Source organism: Calidris pugnax, unplaced genomic scaffold, assembly GCF_001431845.1.
Source record: "Calidris pugnax isolate Ruff unplaced genomic scaffold, ASM143184v1 scaffold134, whole genome shotgun sequence".
Lineage (NCBI taxonomy): Eukaryota > Metazoa > Chordata > Aves > Charadriiformes > Scolopacidae > Calidris > Calidris pugnax.
In genome coordinates, this window is record NW_015090873.1 from 1008952 (window position 1) to 1034529 (window position 25578).

The 25578-nt window shown below is 50.5% G+C and overlaps 3 protein-coding genes across 3 annotated transcripts in view; 1 reads left to right on the top strand and 2 right to left on the bottom strand.

Annotated features, from left to right (window-relative positions):
- The first annotated feature begins 683 nt into the window (after nt 1-683).
- Nucleotides 684-2340, top strand: KBTBD13 (kelch repeat and BTB (POZ) domain containing 13). The gene has a single exon (XM_014946099.1). It carries the CDS (start codon nt 684-686, stop codon nt 2064-2066), a length of 1383 nt encoding a protein of 460 aa, XP_014801585.1. The 3' UTR covers nt 2067-2340.
- A 3494-nt stretch (nt 2341-5834) lies between these two features.
- On the bottom strand, nt 5835-21112 carry UBAP1L (ubiquitin associated protein 1 like). The gene is made up of 6 exons (XM_014946152.1): nt 20474-21112; nt 17211-17362; nt 13625-14356; nt 11281-11502; nt 6996-7097; nt 5835-6067 (listed from the first exon to the last, which is right to left on the bottom strand). Exons 1-6 carry the CDS (start codon nt 20487-20489, stop codon nt 5933-5935), a joined length of 1359 nt encoding a protein of 452 aa, XP_014801638.1. The 5' UTR covers nt 20490-21112; the 3' UTR covers nt 5835-5932.
- A 131-nt stretch (nt 21113-21243) lies between these two features.
- Nucleotides 21244-25578, bottom strand: part of PDCD7 (programmed cell death 7) — a 4511-nt gene continuing 176 nt past the window's right edge. The window contains exons 2-6 of the mRNA XM_014946090.1: nt 25284-25577; nt 24098-24236; nt 23226-23462; nt 22570-22657; nt 21244-22183 (exon numbers count right to left, since the gene is read on the bottom strand). Of these exons, the coding sequence (XP_014801576.1) occupies nt 22066-22183; nt 22570-22657; nt 23226-23462; nt 24098-24236; nt 25284-25577 (876 nt within the window). The 3' untranslated portion in view covers nt 21244-22065. The remainder of the gene's footprint in view (nt 22184-22569; nt 22658-23225; nt 23463-24097; nt 24237-25283; nt 25578) is intronic.

Consider the following 25578-nt stretch of genomic DNA (forward strand, 5'->3'; position numbering starts at 1 on the left):
CAGGCAGCGGCGTGGCGGCCGCCAGGCAGCACAGGGAAGGCATCAAAGGGTGGTGGAGACAAGAGGGGGCTGCACCAGGACACGGCAAAGAGGACCATTCCCCCCCCCAGCCAAGAGCTGATGAGCCCAGAGGTGAGGATGACCCCAGAGGAGGAAGGTTCCCGAGCAGGGCCTCCAGAGCGGGTGCGTATCCGGGTGGAGGAGCAGTCATTCTGGGTGGAGAAGACCTTGCTGGTGGAGAGCAGCGAGTACTTCCGTGCCCTCTTCCGCTCGGGCATGAAGGAGAGCACGCAGGAGGAGATCGGGCTGGGGGAGCTGAGCGCGGCCGGGTTCCTCGCCATGCTGCAGGTGCTGGCGGGGGAGAGGCCCGTTTCCCCGGGGGGTGGTGGGGCATCCTGGGTGGGTGGGATGAGCTGGGGCATCTCCACCACGACCCAGCGGCGTCAGAGGAGCCCTGTCTGCGTTTTGGGTGGGCAGCTGAGCTCTGTGGATGCCTTTGAAAGGTCACGAGCTCGGCTATCTTTAGCCCAAGGTATTTATATTACCAGGCAGCGGCGTGGCGGCCGCCAGGCAGCACAGGGAAGGCATCAAAGGGTGGTGGAGACAAGAGGGGGCTGCACCAGGACACGGCAAAGAGGACCATTCCCCCCCCCAGCCAAGAGCTGGTGGGCCCAGCGGTGAGGATGACCCCAGAGGAGGAAGGTTCCCGGGCAGGGCCTCCGGAGCGGGTGCGTATCTGGGTGGAGGAGCAGTCGTTCTGGGTGGAGAAGACCTTGCTGGTGGAGAGCAGCGAGTACTTCCGTGCCCTCTTCCGCTCGGGCATGAAGGAGAGCACGCAGGAGGAGATCGGGCTGGGGGAGCTGAGCGCGGCCGGGTTCCTCGCCATGCTGCAGGTGCTGGCGGGGGAGAGGCCCGTCCTCGGCAGCGAGGAGACCTTCCAGGCGGTGGAGTGTGCCGCCTTCCTGCAGGTGAAGCCCTTGGCCAAGTACCTCATCCACTCCATCAACTCCGACAACTGCATCCTGCTCTACCAAGCCGCCGCCATATTCGGTCTCCTGGACCTCTTCCACTGCGCCGCGCTCTACATCAGGGACAGCTACGCCGAGCTGGAGGAGTACCTGGACTGCCTCTCTGCTGACCTGCTGGCCTACGTGGAAGCCCTCCTACCCAGCACCTTCGTGGCAGTAGGAGCCCACACGCCCACCTTTGAGTTCTTGGAGGACCTCTCCAGGACCATCTGCTACCTGGATGAGGAGACCAACACGTGGAGGACCCTCTCCTGCCTGCCGCTGACTGCCAGCACGTTCCTAGCCGGCATGGCAACCATGGATAATAAGATCTACATCGTGGGTGGTGTCTACGGGGCCAGCAAGCAGGTGGTGGAGAGCAGCTTCTGCTACGATGCCGATGCCAACGCTTGGAGCGAGTTCCCCAGCCCTCATCAGCTGCGCTACGACGTCAGGCTGGTGGGCCACGAGGGCTACCTATACGCCATCGGTGGGGAGTACGAGAAGATCTCGCTGAAGTCCGTGGAGAGGTACGATGTGGCCTCCAACACCTGGACCTTTGTCTCTGACCTGCCGCAGCCGAGCGCGGCGGCACCCTGCGCCCAAGCCATGGGCCAGATCTTTGTTTGCCTGTGGAAGCCGCTGGACACCACCGTCATCTACGAGTACGAGACCCAGCGAGACGAGTGGCTTCCCGTCACCGAGCTCAAGAGGCACCAGAGCTACGGGCACTGCATGGTGGCCCACCGTGACAACCTCTACGTCATGCGCAACGGCCCCTCGGATGACTTCTTGCGTTGTGTCATCGACTGCTTCAACCTGACGTCGCGGCAGTGGACTGCCCTGCCCGGGCAGTTCCTGAATAGCAAAGGGGCCCTCTTCACCGCCGTCATCAAGGGTGACACCGTCTACACCGTCAACAAGATGCTGACGCTCCTCTACTCTGTGGACGAGGAGACCTGGAGGTTCAAGAAGGAGCGGGCAGGTTTCCCCCGCAGCGGTTCCCTGCAGACCTTCCTCCTGCGGCTGCCGAGGCGCGACCACGACATCGCAACGTAGGTGGCCCCCATCCCACGTCGGGATGCTCTCCTGGCACGTGGCCTTGGCTCTCCACCCACCGCTCCCCTTGGGCTCCTCTCCTGCTCTGCAGAGCCATGCCCAGCTCCAGGGACACGTCACGCTGGACCTTAGAGGTGACACTAGACCCTGCCAGCACTGCATGGGCTGGTGCAAAGCCCTACCAGATGTGGGCTCGTGAGCCAACCACGTGCAGAGCTTCATGGCTTCTGCAGAGGACAGATACCAAAGAGACACAAACATGGGTTCTATTTATTCTGACCACACTCTGACGGTGGGCAGTATCCCACCTCCTGTCTGCTCCGATGGGAAATCGTTCAGTATATCCTGGAATTAAAAGGAAAGCTGTAAAGAAAAACTGTGCTTTCGTTACTCTTGGGTTCTGGGGTTTTTTTTTTCTTCTCCTTCTGGAGGAAGAAGCCTCCTAACAGGGATCCACGTCAAGGCTTGCTCCTGCCCACTGAGTGCTTTTTCAGCTGCGGCTCCGTTTCAGAGCCGTGCGTGGGAGTGCGGTTCCCACGCGGCCCCACGCTCCCCGGGGAGGTCCCGGGCCCCACCAGGGTCCTGGGAGGAGGAGGAGGAGGGGAGAGGGGAGATGGGGGATGAAGGAAAGCATCTGCTGGGCATCGGGTGCTTAATGCACTGAGGGGTTTCTGGGACCTGGGCCCCATCTGTCCCCCCCCCCCCCGAGTGTGTCAGCCAGCCATCGGCTCCTCCAGGCTCATCTGAAGCCCAATGGGGTGGCATTTGCTGGTGCTCATCAGAAGCTCGTTTGAACCAAGAACAGGGTCTTTCTCAGGACATGGCAAAGCTTGGAAATACAGAAAGTGCAAAAAGGGGAAGGAAGGGAGAGAACACCACCATTGGGCAGCAACGCCAGGCTTGCAGAGGTCTTCTCCATTAGCAGTTCTCATGAGATACCACCACCCGGTGTTGAAGGTTGCTAGCCCTCAACACCAGCTCTGGGGACAGCTGTAGAACACGAAGCTCTCCTGCTTGGAGACCAGGGGCAACAGCAAACCCAGCCCATGGCTCAGCTGGTTCCCCATCCATCCCGGCCGAGGCGGAGCGGAAGGGAATACCAGCTGGGATGCCTCAAATACCTCCCCTGCTGACCCTCGCCAAGTTCTCAGCACTTCCAAAACAGTTCCCGCATTTGAGAAAAAAAAACAACAAAACCCACACAACACAACCCCAAACCAAAACAAACAAGAAAACCCCAGCTCACGTCCACATTGAAACCCACTCCATGCGCCTCGTCCCCATTTGCCCTCTGCCACGGGGCCTGGCCACCACCATGTTGGCACCCCTGGGATGGGGACGGCAGCCGGTGGAGGTGCTGGTCTGATGGTGGCACAGGGGAGGAGGCAGGGGACACTGGGGGGACCTCACCCAGCTCCACACCGTGCTGTGGCATCAGCTGAGCGGTGGCACCGTCCTGGGGCAGAGCCTGAGCAGAAAACTCATCAAGTCAAGTCCTTGTTCCCTTCTTAGATGAAGTCAATTAACATCTCACGCTGTCTTCTCCTAACTGAAAGCGGCGCACAGAAGCACACTGCCTTAAAACCAGTTTAAGTTGAATAAACAGCCTCAACCCTCCATTAGAATGAAGTTAAAATAATTCTGTTACTAAAATATTCCTCCCGTGGCTGACCCGGGAGAGCTGAACTTGGCAGGCTCTCCCCTTCCCTCCAGCTCCGACACCACCAAGAGATGAAACCTCTCCCCTCACCTTCAGATGTTGGGTTTTTGACAGTTCGGGGGTTTATGAAGACATTTGCCAACCAAATGCAAAAGGTTTTAAGATTGTAAGTATAGCACCTGGAGAAAAGAGCAGGTCTTGGCAAGCACTGATGAGTGTGGCATGGATGCTCCCAAGAGAGGAGTGATTTTTTGCATCCATCAATCCAGGGTGTGATATAGAAAAGTATAAGAAGATCATTTTAGGTGCACAGGGAGGAAGAAAAAAAAATATACAGTTCTTACCTCTGTGAGCAGGGGGGGAAAAAACGATGAGGCAGGACCCAGCAAATCTCTTAAGGAGAGCAAGAGGCTGCGCAGCCTTTGCAGGACGAGTGGGCACCAGAGCTCAGCCCCCGGCGTCAGGCAGCGCTGGCAGGGGCACAGCACCCTTATCTTCCCCTCTCAATCTTGGGGGTGTTGACTCCGCCAAAGATTGCAGTTTGAGGCGAAAGCCATCTATCTAATCACAGTTTAACCTTTTGCGAGTTTCTTTTTTTTTTTAAGGTGACATCATCTTGGCAAGGAGGAACCTAAGGGGAAAGCTGTCTGTAGAATGGACTTGCCTTATAAGGGCCGTATCAAAAATAAAAGCTTGTATAACCAAGGGAAAGCCGGAGTTTAAAACAGGGCTGGGAGCTCCAAGAAGAGCCCCTCAACCCACAAATATCTCCCTTGGCCATACGAGGTGCCCACATTTTCCTTTTCAGTGCCATTAAAGAGGAGGAGGTATAAAGCATCCTTGGCTAGGGATGGGTCAAGTTTTCCCCCCAAAAGCTGGATGTAGAGTTTCCTCATGGCATCCACGGGAGGAGGAAGGCAGCCGTGGAGGGCTGGACCCTCCTGCTGGTGTTTGGCTCCTGCCTGGAGACCCAGGGGGAAGGGACACAGTGTTTTCACTCGATGGCAGTCCCTGGGGCTGGGACATGGCTTGGAAGGACACAACGGAAAAAATGGTACTAATGCAACTCATTAAGATTTTTTTGTTTTCTCTGCTAGGTTGTGCCAGTTGGCATTTTCACGGGAAAAGAACACAAATAGATTTCAGCAGAACCTTTCCAACCATCTTTACTCCAAGAAATTACATCTGTATCTAATGTGCAGGAGAAGAATGTACTTTTGGGTGGACACTGCCCGCTGCCCCACTGCCAGGCCAAGAGACACATCCCAAAGGGTCACCTGAATCTCCCACTCCCCATCCTCCACTTACATACAAAAATTCCCCCCGGCATCCAGATTTCTCCAATCCTGACATTAATTCTTAGCTTCATCTGGAGCCACCTTCTCCACAGTTTAGGGAAGCATCCTCTGGATTTGCCTGATTTGGGCAGAGCTCTGGGCAGCCGAGCTGTTCCCCAGCTCTCTGCTCCCATTTCACAAAATTCCCCGAGCACAAACCTTCACATGAGCCATTTTTCATGGCGCCAGATAAACTTCATGTAGTTCTAGAGCAAGGGCAGCCTGTTTTCTTTCCTCACCCTCATTAAATTGGGTATTTTTCTCAAGTTTCTGGTTTAAAAGGAGAAGCTAATGGGATTTGACTGGATTTCAATGACAATATTTAACCATGACTAAGTCAGCTGAGACTCTTCCCAAGCAAGGACCAACAACTGCTTCTGCAGGAGCTTTCAGCTTTTATGGAAATAATCTCTTTTGTTGATTTATATAATATTTTAAGAATCCACAGTTGACTGCAGTTGAAAGCAGGGCACTTCGGGAACGAGCTGCAGAAACGGTGCTACCCATCACAGCAGGTACAGGGAGAAAACTGTGGTTGGGGTTTTACAGAATTTAAGCTGAAGGTGGTTTGGATCTTGCTGCATCTAATCTAAAGAGCTGAGATGATCGAGGGCGGAGATGTGTGGGTGAAGAGATGAACACTCCTGCTGTAAAGCCTTTGCCTTAGTACAGTGACAACCACGCTTATGAGGGATGTCCATAAAATGAGATGAGCCACCAAGCTGGTCCTCTGAAGGTTTGTGCCAGGTGAGTGGTGCTGCCAGGGCTGGGGATGGAGCAGAAGATGGGTAAGTGTGAGTTCATCCCCCCAAGTCCTTCAGTGGTCCAGTCTGGAGAGAAGAAGGTGTGACTGGGGTCCGGGATGCTTCTCAGTGGGCTTTCATCACGAGTTCCTCCAGCGCCTTCTCCCTCTGATTCCCACAAAGCAAAAGAACTTCTTTGATTTCATTTTGCTGGAACCCCATATCGTTAAACTGAGCTAACAAATGCAAGAATTCAGCTGCCTGCAGGAAGAAGGAAGAGAAAGGAGCGATGTTATCGTGGACCTTTAAGGATGGATTTCTCACAGAGCTGCAGCAGAAACGGGTGTTGGGTGACCAGGCTGCAGCCAGACGACCTGGAGGGGTTGTATTACTGGTGAAGGGCACTCCTGGTGCAGAGCAAGGGCACACACACACTGCCAGCATTTAAAAGTGTGCCTTGATATCAACTTTTAAAGTAAAAAATATTTAACACAAGTCAGCCTCCAGCTTCACTTACTCCTTACAAAGTTTAACGCGAATTCCACGCACGCGTTTGCCTGCGTTATAAAGAGACCAGGGGAAGGCAGTGAGTAGAAGCTGGAATTAATTTGTCCTGTCCCCCCCCAGGCTCAGGCTGGGCCCCAGCACCAAAACATCTCCCAGAGCTGCGTCCTCACTAAATAACCCCCTGGTCTGACACTGAGACCCAGGTGCCCTCCCGCTGCCGCAGCCCAAGGAGCGATGGGCTGGGAATCCTACATACCATCGGCGTCAACGTCCAACACCACCAGCCCAAATTTCAAGCAGCTTTTCTCTTCACTACCCCCAGGAGAAGGTTGGTGATGGAGACCAACACCATGGTTCTTCTCCCTCAGGGGTGAATGCACAGGGGGAACGGGGAGGGAGTGCTGGTGGGATCATGGTGGGAAACTCCCCATGCAGGGGCTGAGTGAGGGACACACACAGCGGGGTGAGGGGATGGATGGAGAAGAGCGATGGAGCAAGTGTTCTTCCCCAGGTGTCCTTATGGTGACACTACCCGAAGGTCTGCAGAGAGTGCAGGTTCCTTACTTGCAGGGCAATGGGTCTGAGCTGCTGGGAAGCTGAGTGAGGGATGGTGGAGGAGCAGGGGAAAAGCGAGCTCGGAGGACGTAGCACAAAGGGCTGGGCTGGGCTGCCCCACTCTGACCTTTTTCTCCGAGTACTGGAACATTTCCATGGCCTCCTCCACCTGCCCTTCCTCGTAGCCCTGCTTCAGCAGCCGGTCGCAGGCACCCAGGTAGCTCAGGAACTGGAGAAGAAGACAACCAGGGTTAATCCAACCTCATAGACATGGGGTGGAAGTGCACTCATAAGCCCACCTTGCCACGGACATGCTCGTGGGGAGGACCTGGGGCACAATTGTCCTGCTGGCTCCCATCTGATGATCAGCCAGGGTGGTCTGTCCATCAGCAGGACTCCCACCGCGAGAAGACATCTCGGTCCCCCCAACTCTCCCAGGATGGGAACAGGAACAAGGCGGAGGGAGGACGAGGAGCAAACCAAACATCTGAACCATCTGAGATACAAAACGATGACCTCTCCAGGCTGGGGGGGTGAAGCAGAGCCTGTCCCCAGGAGATGTCTACCCCCGGCCAACCCAACATCCCTTTGATGAGCCGGGGTTGGGGCGCCTGAGGGTTTGCTCCAGGGTCTGAGCACAAAACCCACCCCAAGGGAGACCCGTGTGCTTGTCATTACTGAAAGTAAACAGTTATTTTTGGCTTTCCCCGTTGTTCTTGGAGTGCTGACAGCGCTATTCCCAGCGGTACCTTTTAAATACCACCAGAATAATTCACTGTCCAAAAACATATGGGACAGACAATAATAAATGAGCTATACAATAGCAGGGGGAATAAAAACATCCCACGGGGCTCCTCGAAGCCGCGCCGTCCTCATCCAAGGAGAAGCTGATTCATGTCTCCCCAGATCCACCAGGGGCACGGACCTCCACCCTCCCCAGCACCACCCCAGCCAAGGAGAAGGATTCAGTAAAAGACCATAAAACATACGAAAAAGCCAAAAAAAAAGTCCCTCAAACTGAGCTGATCGTTTGACCAAAGAGCAGAGTGAGGATTTTAAGAAATGTCAGCCTGAAGGAGCAGCTTCTTAACTCAAAAATGAGCTATTCATTGGTCATTGGCATTCCTAAACTGTTTTTATTCTCCTCATTACTTTATAACTGACCCCCTGAGATCTCTGCTGTGTCTTCTCGCCCTGTGGCAGCAGGGACAGCCACCCATGGCAGAACACAGCCGGTCCTGGCAGCCTCTTCAAGCCCAGCATGAAATCAGGGCTGTTGTCAACTCAGTGATTTTTATCATTAAAAAATAATTATATATATATATCCTCAAGACTAAACAAAATCAGTTTTTTAAATATTATGACCCGCTAACGCCTTGGGTCTGGTACCAGCCCCACCATTCGCTGGGGAGGAGGAGGAGGTGCCACTGCCCTCTGGAAGCTCCTTCTCCCCTTGTAGGTCTCAAGGAGGTTCCTTGTTACACTTAGATGTGAAGTTCCTCCAGTGCAGGCACCCCTGGAGAGCTTGGCTGTATCTGCTACACGGCCAACTCCACCACCTCACCACGAACTGCTGGTGTGGGAAGAGACCTCCAGGCTCTGACAGATCAGTACCCTCCTGATTTGTCTCTTCCCTCGTTTGCTGCTGCTTGATGTTCTGTGCAGCAATGCAGCTTTTCACATCAAAGACAAGCCTGTGCAGTGACCTCAAGGAAATCCCTCCTCCAGTGGGATCTCCTCCAGTTTTATCTTCCATGTCCTTGTACCACTTTGGCTGATGCCCATCAGAAAGGCCTGTCCCCATGAGGTGGAGCTTCAAGTGCTGTTGAAGAAGAGCAAAGCCTTACCACCAACCATTTCACCAACTTGGTGAAGTGACTAGAAGTCACTAGCTTGGAAAAAAACACCAGCAAAGTCCACCAAAGACCCAAATCTGCCTGGAGCATGGACTAGAAGTCACTAGCTTGGAAAAAAACACCAGCAAAGTCCACCAAAGACCCAAATGCTGATTTAATCGTGGAGGAACAGAGTAAACATCTCCCCAGTCTTGCAGCAGGGTTCAAGCCAAGGACCTACAAACCTGGTGGACACTACCCCTCGGGTGCTGAGCCTCCAGGGGGACAGTGAGACCCCAGCCAGCACCGCGGGGGACAGCCCTGCTCAACTCACTCCTGCAAATGCCACCACTGAGAATGCAACTTCTACAAGTGTTGGAGAGGCTCTTGGAGCCACCGCCGGAGGCTTGTAGGAAGCACTGAAGATCTAGATTGTTGCTCAGGGGAAGACAGCAAGTTCTTGCAGAGGAGGAAGGGAGCAGGAGCACACTACAGAAGCACATGTATTATTGATTCTACAAGACTCCAACAGTCCATAGGACGAGACTCCCCATCTGTGCTTGGCCAGGAGGTGGCTGGCGCAGTGGGCTATGTCCCATGGTGAACATCCAGCTCTGAACCCCCCGTGCTTATGGCTATTTGGGGAGATGGATGCTCACCAGCTGCAGCCACTTGTTGCTTCTCAGCTCACACGGACATTGAGAGTTCCGTGGATCAACGATACATTTTTTGATCCATCAATGATCATCAACCAAGGTGCAATGATGCATTTTTAGTTTAGCCCTTGCCCATGACATCCTAGACGATGAACCTCTGGTGTGCTAGGGCAACTAACCCTGCTTGAGCCTTTTACAGAGGTTCTTCCACCAAAATTGAGAAGGCATCGCCTCTTTAAGGCAGCAGACTTGCTTTCTCCAACAGGATGGGCTCTGCCAGTTTGACTTGACGCTGCAAAGAAACGGAGCAATTTTTGGCTCCCCCCCATCTGGTACTACAATCAATCTTCCTTCTGGAAGCTGTCATCAGCACTCACTGAAACCCTGCGTGACACCAGCAAGCAATGAAGAGCACCCACAGCTCTTGTTTTTAACTTGAAACATATTTTCCAGGAAGGTTTATCCTAATTTGATAGTTTTGTACTTGCAAGAGACGCACGAATGGCCAGGCTTTACGTTTCATCTTGGCTGTGTTGGGCGTAACTGCGAAAGACGGGAACTGCTGGTGAAGGAGGTGCAGGACAGAAGGTCGACCTTGTATTTTGGTGCATTAATCTCCTCTCCAAGGGAATAGGAGGCCCCTGTTTTGACACGGAAGGGAGCAGACTGTACCCATTGCCATCCTTAATAAGACGAACTGCTTCTTCACACTGAAGCCAACAGTTGCTACAGGACACGCTTGCACAGCTCTGTGTGAAGAACGTGGGCTGGGCTCTGCCCAGCTCCCTCTGCATGGAGGAAACCTTTAGGAATTGAAGAAATAAAGCTTCCCTTCCCACCTCGGCTTGCAGCGATGATTGCCTGGAAAACCAGGGAGGGTCTGGGGAGGCTGGTCCAGCCGGGGGTGACTCAGGAGGGAACCAGAAGCTGCAGGATGACTCAGCCACAGAACGGCTTCGTGTGCCGACCAGACGGGTAAAGAGTTGGCCCACGCAGCACAGGCAGCTCCACAGGAGGACAGGATGGAGATCAGCACCCAACAGTGGCTGCTCGGAGCCATGTCTGCTCACAGGGGTCTGCTCCTGCTCCCTGGTACGACAGCCTGGTGGAACATCCCTCTTGCTAAGCTGCAATAAGCCCCTTCTCTCTCTGCAAGAGCTACTTGGATAGCTTAGCCCTACCAAATCCTCTGCTGGGATAAGCAGGTCCAACCCTAAAGCTTGCCAAGCCCAAGGGTCAGAGCCAGCAGCATCCCTCATGGCATGGATGCTCCAAGCCCACCTGGACCATGAACAGTTCATCTGGACAAGCAGAGAAAGGAAGGAAACAGGATGCAGCACAGGAGGCTGTGATGTAACTCAGATATCAGGGGTAAGAAGAGGTTGTATGCTAATTATTTTCAATAAATTCCACATTATTACAGAGGGTTCCTCAAGAAAAGAGCTCTGGGACCCGGCTGCAATGCTTTCATGGAGTCCCTGGTTGCTCCAACGCGGGGAGCTTGTGTTTTGGAGAGAGCCCAGACAAATCCCCGAGGTATTTGTACAGTCCCGCTCTGACAGGATGAGCCATGGCAATAATCACACAAATCTAACAGCTGGGGAAAAAATGATGTGCAAAAAGTTTCCATATATGGGGGCAAAATTTGTACTTCAAAAGGACACCAAGCTCCATACAACAGATCCAACAGATAACGTTATTCGCTGAAAAGCTGAGGGCGACTCATTGCTGGTTTATTACAGCAGAAGTGCAGATGTGATCTCACAGAAAACCCTCTCCACTGCACTCTGACACCAAAGTGGGAAACCCAAGGCCAGCAGAAGAAGTCCACCCCAAGCAAGACAAGCCATCCCTTTTCTCCACGAAAATCAAGTTTTTCTCTACCGAAAGCTCTCCGCGGCACCGTGCCGGCTCCACCAACCTGACTTAAGCTTTGCTTTCCAGTCTTCTGGAGGGTGAGGATGGCTTTGCGGGTGGGGTAGCCCATGGCTATGACGGGCTCGATGAGGTCTCTCTCCTCCTGGCTCAGCGCCGAGAGCAGGTCGGCCGCCGAATCCGGCTGGGATCTGTGGGAGCTGAGGGGTCGCGCAGGCGTGGAGGCCGGCGTGGAGGCAGGGGGCAGGCAGGCATAGGGGCTGAGGGACTGCAAGAGAAAAATAAAACAGCAGACTCACTAAATGATGTTCAACAACTCCTGGCTGAAGCATTTCTTTCAAAAGGCAGCAGTTACCTTGATCTTTCCAGAAAAGGAGAATTTCCGTATGTGGAACAAACCCCCTTTGGGCATCAAAGGAGACTGGGCTTAATTAAATCCAGGCTCAGCTACAGATACACATCAGGGAAAACAGTGCTCGGGAGGGTTCAGGGGGCAAATTAAGCAGAAGTAGATTCCTTTCCCTGGGAAAGAGAGGAGAGCCACCAAGCTGGGGAGGGGTCTGGAGAACAAGTCCTATGAGGAGAGGCTGAGGGAACTGGGCATGTTTAGCTTGGAGAAGAGGAGGCTGAGGGGAGACCTCATTGCCCTCTACAACTACCTGAAAGGAGGGTGTAGAGAGGTGTGGGTTGGCCTCTTCTCCCAAAGGAATAATGACAGGACCAGAGGAAATGGTCTGAAGCTGCAGCACGGGAAATTCAGAGTAGATACTAGGAAGAATTACTTTACTGAAAGAGTGGTCAGGCACTGGAACAGCCTGCCCAGGGAGGTGGTGGAGTCACCATCCCTGGAGGTATTTAAGAAACGTGTAGACGTGGCTCTTCAGGGCATGCTCTAGTGCCCAATATTATAGGTTTGTGGTGGGGTGTTGTGTGTGGGGTTGTGGGTGTGGGGTTTAGTTGGTGGGTGGTGGTTTTGGGTTTGTTGTTTTTGTGGTGGTTGTGTGTGGGTGTGTGGGTGTGTGGGGTTTTTTTGGGGTTTTTTTTTTTTTTTGGCATGCTCTAGTGCCCAATATTATAGGTTTGTGGTGGGGTGTTGTGTGTGGGGTTGTGGGTGTGGGGTTTAGTTGGTGGGTGGTGGTTTTGGGTTTGTTGTTTTTGTGGTGGTTGTGTGTGGGTGTGTGGGTGTGTGGGGTTTTTTTGGGGTTTTTTTTTTTTTTGTGGTTGGACTTGATGATCTCAGAGGTCCCTTCCAACCACTAAGATTCTGTAATTCTGGGAATCCTGGTCATGTCTCCAGCAAGAGATGCCACACTCATCCTCCACCGGCCAAGGAAGAGTCAGCGCTGCCCGATGCAGCAGGAGGATGCTCCCCTGATGCCTCGTTTATGCCCCTGATGCTGATCAGCTGTTTTTAGGTTTCTCTTACAAATCCGCCTCCAGAAATGACCTTGCACAAAGAAACACTTCCCTGAGCCTGAGGCTTTAGTTTTTTGGCAGGATCCATTTGTAACAGCAGCTGGACAATGGATCAGTAATTAGTTGCAACAGCTGTTTAGTGTATAAATACACAGGGGCATTTAATCTTTCCTTAATTACCCTACAGTTAATGCAGCTACATATAAATAACCCGGCCTTTCATGTGTCCAGCGGTTTTAATTGCGGGTTTTCAGTAATTCATCTCCTAAATCTCTTGAGTCGCTGGATAAGATGGGATTTCTTAAAAAAAAAACACGGTGCAATTCTAATTTAAGGTGACAAAGCAATATTTACTCCATCATTTCACACCGCTGTCTCTATCACAGATTGGTATTTCTAGTAGGATTTACGAAGTCTAAAGTTTCCTAGAAAAGACCTGATGGCTGTAAGGGGGTGTTTCCCCATAAACTCTGTTTATCTCTGTTCGAGGGGGGAAAAATGGAAAGGAAAGGGGGAAAAAAAACGTTATTTTGCTTTTTTTTTTTACTGTTTCAACTGAAAATCAAACAAGATGCCTTGCTTGTTGGGAAAAACAGGGATGTTTTGGTTAGGGACAGACTTAGAAAAACTAGTCAGCAATTTCACAGAATCACACAATCATCTAGGCTGGAAGAGACCCTCGGGACAATCAAGTCCAAACATCCACACTACTCTAAAGTTCTCCCCTACACCATATCCCCCAACACCACATCTAAACGGTTCTTAAACACAGCCAGGGATGGTGACTCAACCACCTCCCTGGGCAGCCTGTTCCAATGCCCAACCACTCTCTCTGTGAAGAATTGTTTTCTCCTGGGTTCAGTCTCCCCAAAGCCCCACTTTGGTTCCAGACCCCAGCAAATGGGACTGATTCAACGCCCTCCACCCCCCACTCCTCTCTCAATGACAAGGGCTACCAGGAGAAAACACCTCACCGGCACCGTGGGTTTATGCTGTTTGATCGGGGGGATGGACGTGGCCACGGATGGAGGAGTTGTCACCAAGGTCTCCAGGTGGGAAGCATCCAGGGGTGGCTCGGAGGGTACACTGCAGCTGGTGCGGGGGCGCTGGGGGAGCGGCCGTGGCACGGGGACCCCTCTGCTCTCCCCCACGGCTCGGTTCAAAGGATGCACCAAAGCAGCCAGTTTCCTCCTGGCCGCTTCCAACTCGTTCTTCATGTTGTTAAATATCACCATGGATCTTCTCTGCTTGCCCTGCTCCACGTTGGCTGGGCTGTGTTGGTTGTTCTCCGGTGGGGGTTCCAGCAAACCTGGAGATGTCTTTGGTCTGGTCTGGTAAAAGCCAGGACGCGGAGGGACAATTCTCCTCCTGGAAACCTTTTCATCCTTGTTGTTCTCTTCCCAGGAGGTTGAGGAGTACTCGTCATCCTCTGAGTACTCCTCCTCCTCTGAGTGCCAGGTCTCGCTCTCGGTGTCGGACAAGGCTCCTCTGCCCTTGCTGTGCCCGTCGGCAGCGCTCAGGCTGATGCAGCGCCGCACCGCACCGTCCCGGGCTCTCCCCCCATAGCTGTCAGCGGGGTCCACCAGCAGCAACCAGCACGGAGGAGCCGTGGGGACAACTTCAGAGGTGACACGGTGCCGGGAGGTTTGCTGCTGAGAGGCCACCTCCACCCAGTAAAGCACTTTTCTTTCCAGCGAGAAGTCGTGCTACGGAAGAGCAAGAAACGGCTGGTGAGGGCATCTGAAACCAAGACCAAGCTTCTTTCCAGCGAGAAGTCGTGCTATGGAAGAGGAAGAAGCGGCTGGTGAGGGCATCTGAAACCAAGACCAAGCAAACCACGACCTTCACGAGGGCACCTTAAAGGCTGCATCCTTCCCATATTGGCTGCTATCACCCTGGGCATCAGGGCTGGCTGGAGGCACCTGGGCTGTAGGATTGGGCAGTGCCAACCTCATCCCTATAGGGAATCCCCAAATTTATACTCGAAAAAAATCTGGCTACAAAGTTATTACTATTTTGAGTTATACCTACAATTCTTTTGATAGGTGTCTTATGCTCAGAGGTGGTTTTGTGTCAGTTTGGCAGCTGTGGAAGGGGACAGCACCTGTTAGTGGCACCTGGGCTGTAGGATTGGGCAGTGCCAACCTCATCCCTATAGGGAATCCCCAAATTTATACTCGAAAAAAATCTGGCTACAAAGTTATTACTATTTTGAGTTATACCTACAATTCTTTTGATAGGTGTCTTATGCTCAGAGGTGGTTTTGTGTCAGTTTGGCAGCTGTGGAAGGGGACAGCACCTGTTAGTGGCACCTGGGCTGTAGGATTGGGCAGTGCCAGCCTCATCCCTATAGGGAATCCCCAAATTTATGCTCGAAAAAAATCTGGCTACAAAGTTATTACTATTTTGAGTTATACCTACAATTCTTTTGATAGGTGTCTTATGCTCAGAGGTGGTTTTGTGTCAGTTTGGCAGCTGTGGAAGGGGACAGCACCTGTTAGTGGCACCTGGGAGATCCACATCAGGGGCTCAGGAGCCACCAAGGCGGGGGAGATGCCACCTTGGGCAGAGGCAGGACCAGTGTGGGAGTCTCTGGAAGTGCTGGGGGCTCAGCTGGTCCCAGAACAGAGTCGTCATTTCCACGTACTCCAGCTTAAAATACAAACATGTTTGAGACTGAAATCTGAGGGTTTTCCTGGAATAAACAAGCCCAGGCTGTCCCAGAGCTCTCCAAACAAGGCCTCCTCTGGACGGGCAGGCAAGAACATTCACAGCCCAGGAATGCCTTGTGGCAGTTTGGCAGCTGTGGAAGGGGATCACCTGTTAGTGGCACCTGGGAGAGCCACATCAGGGACTCAGGAGCCACCAAGGTGGGGGAGATGCCACCTTGGGCAGAGGCAGGACCAGTTTGGGAGTCTCTGGCAGTGCTGGGGGCTCGACTGGTCCCAGAACAGAGTCGTCATTTCCACGTACTCCAGCTTAAAATACAAACATGTTTGAGACTGAAATCTGAGGGTTTTCCTGGAATAAACAAGCCCTGGCTGTCCCAGAGCTCTCCAAACAAGGCCTCCTCTGGACGGGCAGGCAAGAACATTCACAGCCCAGGAATGCTGTTTTCACTGCTCCCTTCCATTTGTGCCACGGACCCAAACCAGCCTCTCTGAGGAAAACACCACCACGTGCCTCCACCAGGATCAGCCTGGACCACCAGTGCAATCACTCAGCCTCCATGGGGAGCATTGACGTGTCCCCAACCAGGGAGAAACCCAGGTCTGGGGGTTTCCTGGGACAGGATGGGATGGTGGACCACCACAGCTAGTCCCTGGGGATGCTCACCATCACCTGCCTTTACACGGGTGGCAAAAAACGTGTGCATCGATATTTCCTTTGGAGAAAGCACTAAAAATGAACAACACAGTAACTCTTCAGGTTAAACATGTCCTGCAGATTCGGGATCTGTCATTTTTGGAGGAGGGATGAGCAAGGCTGAACTAGGGAAAAGGCAGATGTGGGGTTTACTGCTGGTTCACCCATCACCAGGAGTGAGCCAGGGCTGGTTGGGATCACAATCACTCGGCCTCCATGAGGAGCACTGATGTGTCCCCAACCAGGGGACAGGATGGGATGGTGGACCACCACAGCTAGTCCGTGGGGATGCTCACCATCACCTGCCTTTACACGGGTGGCAAAAAACGTGTGCATCGATATTTCCTTTGGAGAAAGCACTAAAAATGAACAACACAGTAACTCTTCAGGTTAAACATGTCCTGCAGATTCGGGATCTGTCATTTTTGGAGGAGGGATGAGCAAGGCTGAACTAGGGAAAAGGCAGATGTGGGGTTTACTGCTGGTTCACCCATCACCAGGAGTGAGCCAGGGCTGGTTGGGATCACCCAAATTGCCTTCTCCCCATGAAGTGCACTGACCCCATCTATGGGGGAGACTACTTAAGGCTGAACATGCCAAATCTTCCTGAAATTGTCTTCGACTGGAGCTGTGCTCACACCACCCATCAGCCAGGAGAGCTGACTCTGTGCCCATAGGGTGGCTGTGTGGGGAAAAGCTTCCCACCCCCTCCCAGAGCACAGAGAGTTCCTTCCAATCCCTGTGCCAGGGGTTAAAATTGGTGACAAAGCTGTTACAGGTGTAGATTCAAAAGCAGTTTAGCACTGAGCAATGTGGAAGGTCATAAAGTGCCACAGAATATTTTATATATATATTATACATATACGTTGCCGGCACAGGTGGTATTGCTTGCTTACATCTGTTAGATTAATAAATATTATTAATAAATGAGATGGTGATGATTCCAGACTGGAAAACAACCCCAGAGCAGAGACCGAGGTTTGGTTTTCTACCCCAGAAAGACCCAGCCCTCCTGCTTGGGTGGGATTTAAAATAAATCAATCCTAAACCTACCTCTTCCTCAACTCCCACCCACCACAAATTGTCCTCACCTTCTCCCACTCCTGCAAACCAGCCAATTAAGAGGAGATCACTTCCCTTTAAGCATCCCCTTAGAAATGAAGGTGGGCACGGATATAAGCAGAGGGGACTCACCATGGTGCTCATGAGGATGTCGGTGCAGTCGGGGAGCTCGATGGCCGGGGCGGTGATTAAAGCATTTTCTCCTCCCGAGTCCCCGTCGAGGCTCCTGGCCATCCGGAAGGGAACCTCGTCCAGGTAACTCATGGCCCCTGCCTGATTTTTTGCTGCCAGAGGAAGGGATGAAACAAAATTGTAAAAGGCAGGAGTGGCACCTTTTCAGTTGGGTGGAAGGAGAGAAGGACGAGCTATTTCGAGTGATGTGGGTAAAAGGAACACAGTCCTTGGCGACTTGGAGACCTTGGAGACCACCAGCTGGGTAAAAACCTCTGTGTGCAATGCCCAGATTTGCAAAATTTTAATTGCTGGTACCAGGAAGATTTCACAGAATCACAGAATCTTCTAGGTTGGAAGGGACCTTAAAGATCATCTTGTCCAACCATCAACCTAACTGACAAAAATAGTCACCCACACAACAAACAAGGAGCATCATCACTAAACCATACCTCCCAGCACTACATCAACCCGTCTTTTGAACACCTCCAGGGATGGGGCCTCAACCACCTCCCTGGGCAGCCCATTCCAATGGCTGAATTCTCTGAACTAACTTCTGTTATTCTGAGCTTCGGCCAGCAGGACCTGACCAAGCTTACGGCTTCATTTGGCAGAGATCCTGAACGTTCTTCTCCTCCACTTCCACCTCCATGCACACCCTGCTGCCTTCCATCCCTCCTCCTGCCCATTGCATGCTCCCTTGCCCAAACTGGGCCCAAGCCCTTTTCCCAGCTACAGGGGCAGAAACCACAGCCAAGGAGGACACCTCCTCGCAGGTCTCCCCTCTCCACGTGACCTGAGAGCACCCGTGGTCACGGAGCTCATGCAGGTGGCCATGTGCTGCTAAAGCCACCACATGGAGCTGGGGCCAGGGTATCCCCCCCAGCGCCGCCACGGCTTACCCTGAGCCAAACAAGGAGGCTGGGGCATCAGGCAAGCTTCGGTGTCAGAGGGATGACAAACAAGCCATTTTAAGGCCAGATTAGCTTTTAAGAACCATCTATTTCAGTGCGGTGATGTTTTCCATTCAGGAATAGCAGGGGAGAGCCAAATTTCTGATGAACTGCGAATGGTGGCATGGAAAATAGGACTGCGATAGCAGAGCCATCAGTTCTGTATAAATGACTCAATTTAGGGAAAAAAAACCCACTACGTGCTGCATGAAGCCCTGAGTCCCCCCAGTTAGAGTTGGAAGGGACCTTAAAGATCAAATTTAGGGAAAAAAAAAAAAACACTACTTGCTGCATGAAGCCCTGAGTCCCCCCAGCTTCCCGGTGACAAAATAATTTCCTTTATATATTGTTATATATATGTGTGCAAAATAATTTCCTTTATATATTGTTAACTGGCAAGAGGTGATGGTGAGCAACCCAAGTTCTGGTGCCTGTTCACCCCAAAGCAGCGTCCCACAGCAACCATTCTCAGGACACCCACCATAAATACTTGCTGTGACATAGAATCACAGAATAGTTAGAGTTGGAAGGGACCTTAAAGATCATCAAGTTGCAACCCCCCTGCCCTGGGCAGGGACACCTCCCACCAGCCCAGGTTGCTCCAAGCCCCATCCAGCCTGGCCTTGAACCCCTCCAGGGATGGGGCAGCCACAGCTTCCCTGGGCAACCTGGGCCAGGCTCTCACCACCCTCAAAGGAAAGAATTTCTTTCTGGTATCTAATCTAAATCTCCCCTCTGTGATCCACAAGTGCTTTTACCAATTTTTTTCCTCTTTAAAAAGAAATGGCTTCTAGGACAGTGAGGATAAACACTCCACAAAAAAGAAAATAAGCAGGTGAACGTATACAAAATTTTTTTCCCTTTAAAAAGAAATGGCTTCTAGGGCAGTGAGGATAAACACTCCACAAAAAAGAAAATAAGCAGGTGAACGTATACAAAGAAGAAAAAGCTGCCTGTTTAATGCAAAAATAAGAGTCTATAGTGGGGAATGACATCTAAGGGAGTTTCTTTGGTGAGCAAAAGTCTAACAAAGTGCTTCCAGGCCACAAAGAGCGACAGGGACAATTGCTGGGTGCAACTTAGTCACTCTTATCAGAATTACAGAAGAGCTGTCTCTCTCCTGCTTACGCCAGGAGCCTTTAATACCCGGGGCTGTAGCACAGCAGAGCCTCTAACCAGCTTTGTGGCTCCAGCACATGTTCTGCCGCGAACACGCGACACATGCAACGTGTGGGGAGCCCGCACGGAGCCAGGCCATCTGCTCCCCAGCCTAAGAGGGCTCAGCGCAGGCTACAATCCACCTCGGTGCCCACAAACATCCCAAAACATCCCTAAGAGAAGCTGCCTTCCCCCATCTCCTCCACGGGACCCAGCCTCCTCGCAGCTTTGGCTGTAAATCAGCCCTTCCCAAAAGCTCTGGGGTACAAAGGAGGAAAACGTCCCGTCACCCGTCACTTAGAACAGCTTAACTTGGTTTTAAACACCACTTTAAGGGATGGAGATGGGTTGTGAATGTGTCTGAAGCCACGACAAAGCAACCACAGAGAGATTATGGGATGTTTCTCCACTGCATCAATGCTGTGCTCTAAGAAAGGCTCCCACAAGCATCAATTCCCAAACACACTATTTAGAAAAAAAGAAGTACAGTTGGAACGAGGAGCAATGACCACGAAAACGCTACTAGACATGAATAAAAGAGGGATAAACACCAACTTACACCAGAAAGCAACTCCTGCAAGGGTTCTGACCTCATCAGCTCCACGCCAGCCCTGCCCCTTTCACATCAAAGACACAGCGAATGAACAAATTCCTATCAGGAAGAGGATGCACCTAAAAAGCAGGAGAAACCTGAACTGTGCTGGGACCAGGGAAGGAACAGGAGGCAAATGAGTCTCAGAAATTCATAGCCAACCCCTCTTTTCTTCTGGGTTATATTTTTTTTAAACTTAAAATAGTAGGAAGTACTATACTCAAACAAGTTTGCATCCTCAATCTGAATACACAAGGTTTTTTTACTAATTAGTACCCTGTCTCCATGTAGTTTCTGAGTTAAGATTTTAAATGTTCCTCTTCCATCCGGGCCTTCAACATCTTTCTGACTAAAAATAGAAAACATTCTAACACAGATGTCCTTAGAGAAGAGCAAACATGTAATGATCACAGAAAGCTAGAGATTGAAGCGTACCTAAACATACATCACCCACTGGCATTTCCAAGTCCTATTTTAATTGTTATATAAAGTAAGTTATATTTATATTAAGTTGTCCTTACCATCAGATGGAATCATGGAGCTCTTCTCGCGGCACAGGGAGGACGGAGCTGCTTCTCTGCTGGCTTCTCTGCTGCTCAGTTCTTTAAATTCCTGCAGCGTCAGACAAGCATCTGCCTTTGACAGTTTTAAGATGACGACAGCTTAAGTGGTTAGTCTGTGTCATCAGACATGCTGATGGGATAAGGAGCCTAAACTATTTAAGCAGAGCATCCTCCGGTCACTAAGCTTCCTGAACCGCAAGCGTTGTTTTCTGCTGTTGTTTTCACACTATTCAAACTTTTGGAAGAACTGCAAACTTCTGCACCCAGATTCATCCTATCAAAAATGAGCAGTGCGTGTGCTCTTGCCAACAGAAATCAACCCAAAACTTCAGCCAAGAAACCATTAATGTCACACGTTAAGGCCCAAGTGCTGAATTCAGGCAATGATGTGTTGCCTCCTCCCTGAATCACACAATGTTGTGACACGAGGAGGTGAGGAATTGGAGATTAAATCCATTCCCACATATTAGGGCTAAGTGAGAATAATGACTGCAGCTCTAGGAGGATGCCATGACTGACCAACAAAGCTCCAAACCCTGTTCCAAGCAAACTGCCCAGAAGGCAGAAGGCTCAGAAATCCACTGCCTCTGTCACCTCAGAGGAGGGAGAAGTTCCTTCCCACAAACCTTCTCCCACCAATTCTCCCCACGTTGGGAGTAATTTTTGATGCCCAGTATTAGAAATCTCTCCCCTGGAGTAAAAATCCTTCAAACAAAAAAAAAAAATAATCCATTTTTCTCCGTTTATTCTGTACCAAAAAAACCCCCTTACAAAATAGAACTGTGTTTTTTAATCAAATATTATATACATGAACCATCCCTATACAAAAATAGCTATACAAGCAAAACCAGTTACAGTAGGTTAGACTTCAGATGTTATTGTTTTTTTCCAGCAGGCTTATTCATCAAATTTATATGTATTCACATGGCTGTCTGACCTATTTCACCACAACTGGGAATTTTTTCCATGTTGCGGTACCAGTTTTAGTCCACAAAAGCAGAATGTCAACAGCTGCTTTAGTCAACCTTGAAAAACCCTGTCTTGTTTGTACTTCAGAATTTGTTTAAACTTGTAATAGGTTCGTTTCTACACACAAAAATACAGGAACTATTTTGACAGCGATGCTTGACATGCTTCATTTAAGAAGAAAAACATGTTTACTAATGATCTCTCTTTTTTTTTTTTATTTCTGGAAATTTCATCATCTGGATTTAGGTTTATAAAGATAAAAGCCACTAAAAATAGGATGTTAATACTGGCACAAATAGCCTTGTCAGTAACATTTCTTCAGTAAGGTTGAGAGATTTGTTAACAAAAACTCGCAGCGGGATTGTAATTCCGTCCCGCGAGAGGCCGAGCAGCTTCGGGCTCGCTCAGATAATTCCCCCCAGAGTCAGATGGCACAAACATTTCTTACACTTTTCTTCAAGACATTCCACTGTCTGGCTACCGAAACGTAGAGGATGAGATTTCCTCTTCAAACCCTCTCGTATTTACACACGTAACTGTAATGAAATGTTCCTCTGATGTTAAAATAACTTATTAGTAAATTATCTGACAGCCGTGGCCCAAGTGTCGTTAGTGGGGAGACTGGGAAGAACCCATCCTGGAGGGATGCAGCTTCCGTCGGGGTGATCAGCTGGCACCAAGTACTGATCCCATTCGTGCCTTTAACAGAGAAAGCATCGTTTGAGAGGAGAGCTGGTAGGGGTTTGGTAACAAGATATATTAGATACCCACACAGCTATTTTTCCATACCGATCGATACACAAAACACTGTAAAACGCACTCCCAAAACTTGTTTTCAATACAGAAATATGAAAATTATATGTACTAGTCTATTAAATGGAATGGTTACGCATTAAAGTGCACTCTGCCTCACACAGGCATCTCTATCAAGCGAGAAGCTTGATCCTTAGCTGAAAAAACCCAGGCCAATCCATTGCATAACCATATCTGGGAGTTAACGAACCAAAAGGGACCATAATTTTACAATCTCAACAAACAATGCTTGTCATTTTCGATCATACAATAAAGACTTTGTTTAGTTTTACCTGATCTGGATCAGAGCTGCTACAGAATGCTCAGCCTGTAAGTAATACTCTCTGAAGGGCTGCAATAGATGGGCCAGAGGAAATTCATCTGTTAAAACACAAACAGAGAAATCATTCAATAAACCAGAAAGAACTTTGATTCTAGTAAGTCTTAGAAGCCTCAAATTTGCCAGCTTGCTTGCTGCTCCCCAGCTATAACCTGCAATCCCTTCCCCATGTAATATATGAAGGACTATTTAGATGTTTTGCACGTCTCCAAAACTTTTCCTGCCTCTACCCTCTAAACAAGGGGAACATAAGGACACTGAATCTTCACAGACTACCCGAGTCGCACTTACCAAGTCACCAGACTAAAGCATCTGTTGGGTGCTGGAAATCTTCAATCTCTGCTGTTTATTCTCACTTTCAGCTTAATCTACAACCTCTTCTTGCAAAACACTATGAAATCGGCTTGAGATACGCTGCAGTCTACGCTGCAGAGTTAAACACATCTTATATCACATGTGTTAACAGCACACTCCATGTCTTCCTCAGAGCATAAATTACTCCAGGGGGTGATTTCTTTCTCAACTGTTTTTGCTCTCACATTTTAAACCCAGTGTCTGTGAGACGGAGGCGTGGTGTGGAAAAACACCGTGAAGTGCAGCAGAATTTACCTGGATCCCCAAACAGCTTGGAGTCAATTTCGAGTTTCTGCTGTAGTAGTTTTTCCCTTTCCTTCTTCTGTTTCTTTTCCATTTCTCTCTTCCTTTCCTCCTCCTGTTCTCCCTCCAACATTACTCTTAATGCTCTCTCCTCGGCTTCGTACAGCTCTGTGCGGTTTTTGAGCAGCGTTTTGAGGCTCTCCACCTGACTTTCAAACGCTTCGTCTGCTGAGGGGGGGGGACAAACACCTAAACAGAAAAAGAATTCATTTTAAAATTTTCAAATTCAGAAGGGGCTCTGTTATCATACTTGAAAGCAGAGCTGGCAAAATCTCGGAGGAACATGAGCTTAACCTGGCTCACATCACCTTATTTCCTGTGCATACAACTAAAAAAGTTTGGTAAAAATCTTGTAATTAACCTTTCCTGGCAGCTGCCTCTTTCCTCAGTTTCCGAAGCTTTTCTAGCGCGCGCAGGATGTCCACCATCCTCTTTGTGTCTGCTTGTTTCTTCCGTACTTCAGACAAGACACTGTCTGCAGCAGCCTTAAGTTCTTGCTCCTATGAAAGAGACAAAAAAAAGACACAATGTGTGAAATATTACTTGAAAGCAGAGCTGGCAAAATCTCGGAGGAACATGAGCTTAACCTGGCTAATAACTATCTGACTGGAATAATTCTTCTATCAAGAAAGAGCTTAGAAATGTAGGAACACAAGCACTGTAATCAGCATTTTATAGCTATTCCTGCATAACCACTTAACTAAAATCACTAACAAAGAAGCAGCTTTTTCAAGCTGCACCTTCCTAGTCAGCTCAGGGTACAGACATCACCTTATTTACTGTCCATGCAACTAAAAAAGTTTGGTAAAAATCTTGTAATTAACCTTTCCTGGCAGCTGCCTCTTTCCTCAGTTTCCGAAGCTTTTCTAGCGCGCGCAGGATGTCCACCATCCTCTTTGTGTCTGCTTGTTTCTTCCGTACTTCAGACAAGACACTGTCTGCAGCAGCCTTAAGTTCTTGCTCCTATGAAAGAGACAAAAAAAAAGACACAATGTGTGAAATATCCCACGTAGACAAAAATAAAACAGTACTTTCAAAAAGATTAGTGAAGCACTGGAGATCAGAGTAACTTCCTAGTGACACAGCCATCGTAAGTTCAGTCAACCATCCAACCTTGCCTTTTTGTGATAAAGCTAAAACATAACAGACTTCAGGAAGTAATCATAAAAAAAAAAAAGCCGAGCAACTCATAAATTTGGGGCAAAAGGCTAATGAATTCAAAGAGCCTGATAACCTTTCACCACAGAAAGATAGGAAAACCATACAATAAACATAAACCATCCTGATTCTACAGCTCAATAATTAAAGACCATTAACATGGCCCAGCCCAAACACAAAAACTTTCCCAGCAGCTGCTCCACACCCTCCCAGTAGCAGACCTAGCACCAGCAGAAGCATAGCTCTTCAGCCAACACAGAAGTGCCTACTGCACTTCCCAGCAAGCCTAATTTGGAGTGGTTTGGCTTTTGGGGGTTTCTTTTTCTGCTTTGGAGCCGTTTTACTTCCCAGTGAGATTGAAAAGCTTGCAAACAAGCAGCTTTACAAGGACGCAGCCTGTAGGCAAAGCTTACAATTCCTGAAACGGGGCTGAGCATTGATGGGGAGCTGTGAGCAGAATGGGGCAGGTTGACATATTGGGACCAGAGAGAAGGACCTCCACACACAACCCAGCATCCAGAAACCACCTAAACAACAACCGCCAAGGCCTAGGAGAGGAGCGTGGCAAAGCTGAGACGCCCACCAAGGCTTTTAGGGGAAGAAGCAGGGCTGCAGGCCTTGGGAAGAGCCTGTCTCCAAGCAAGGCAAACCCACGGAGCACCCAGGTGGCACCTACTGAAAAGCAAAGGGCCAAAGCCAAATGGGGGGCAGGCATAGCCTGCTGTGAGCCCATCACCCACAGGTCTCCCCCCGGTTCTACCGGGATGCCCTGCATCCCCGAGGGACACGCAGGAGACCCGGGAGGTCATGCTACAGAGGAAGGAGACAGGATGAAGGCACTCCGGTCCCTACCCGGTTCTTCTCCTCCACCTCCTGGATGCACTTGGCCCTCCACTGATCGATCTTGGCCTCCCTCTCAGCGGCTCGGGCCGCCTCCTCCTCCTTGGCCGCCCTGGCTTCTTGCTTCCTCCGCTGCAGGCGCTGCCTCCTCTTCCTCGCCCTCTCAGCCTTCCTCCGCAAGGCCTCCCGGTAACCGGGCTCCCTCAGCGGCCGCACGATCTCCTGCAGCTCCCGCCGCGCCGCCTCAGCCTCCTCCTGGGCCTGGGCCCAGCCTGCCTCATCCCCCTCGGCCTCCCGCCGCCGGAGG

What these genes read in the sequence shown, in the direction of transcription:
- KBTBD13 (XM_014946099.1), top strand. Translation starts at nt 684, where the DNA reads ATGACCCCAGAGGAGGAAGGTTCCCGGGCAGGGCCTCCGGAGCGGGTG.
- UBAP1L (XM_014946152.1), bottom strand. An exon ending in GAAAGCAAAGCTTAAGTCAG is followed by an intron (nt 7,098 to 11,280) that starts GTTGGTGGAGCC and finishes CTTCTTCTCCAG; the next exon opens with TTCCTGAGCTACCTGGGTGC. An exon ending in TCCAGTACTCGGAGAAAAAG is followed by an intron (nt 6,068 to 6,995) that starts GTCAGAGTGGGG and finishes TTCTTCCTGCAG; the next exon opens with GCAGCTGAATTCTTGCATTT.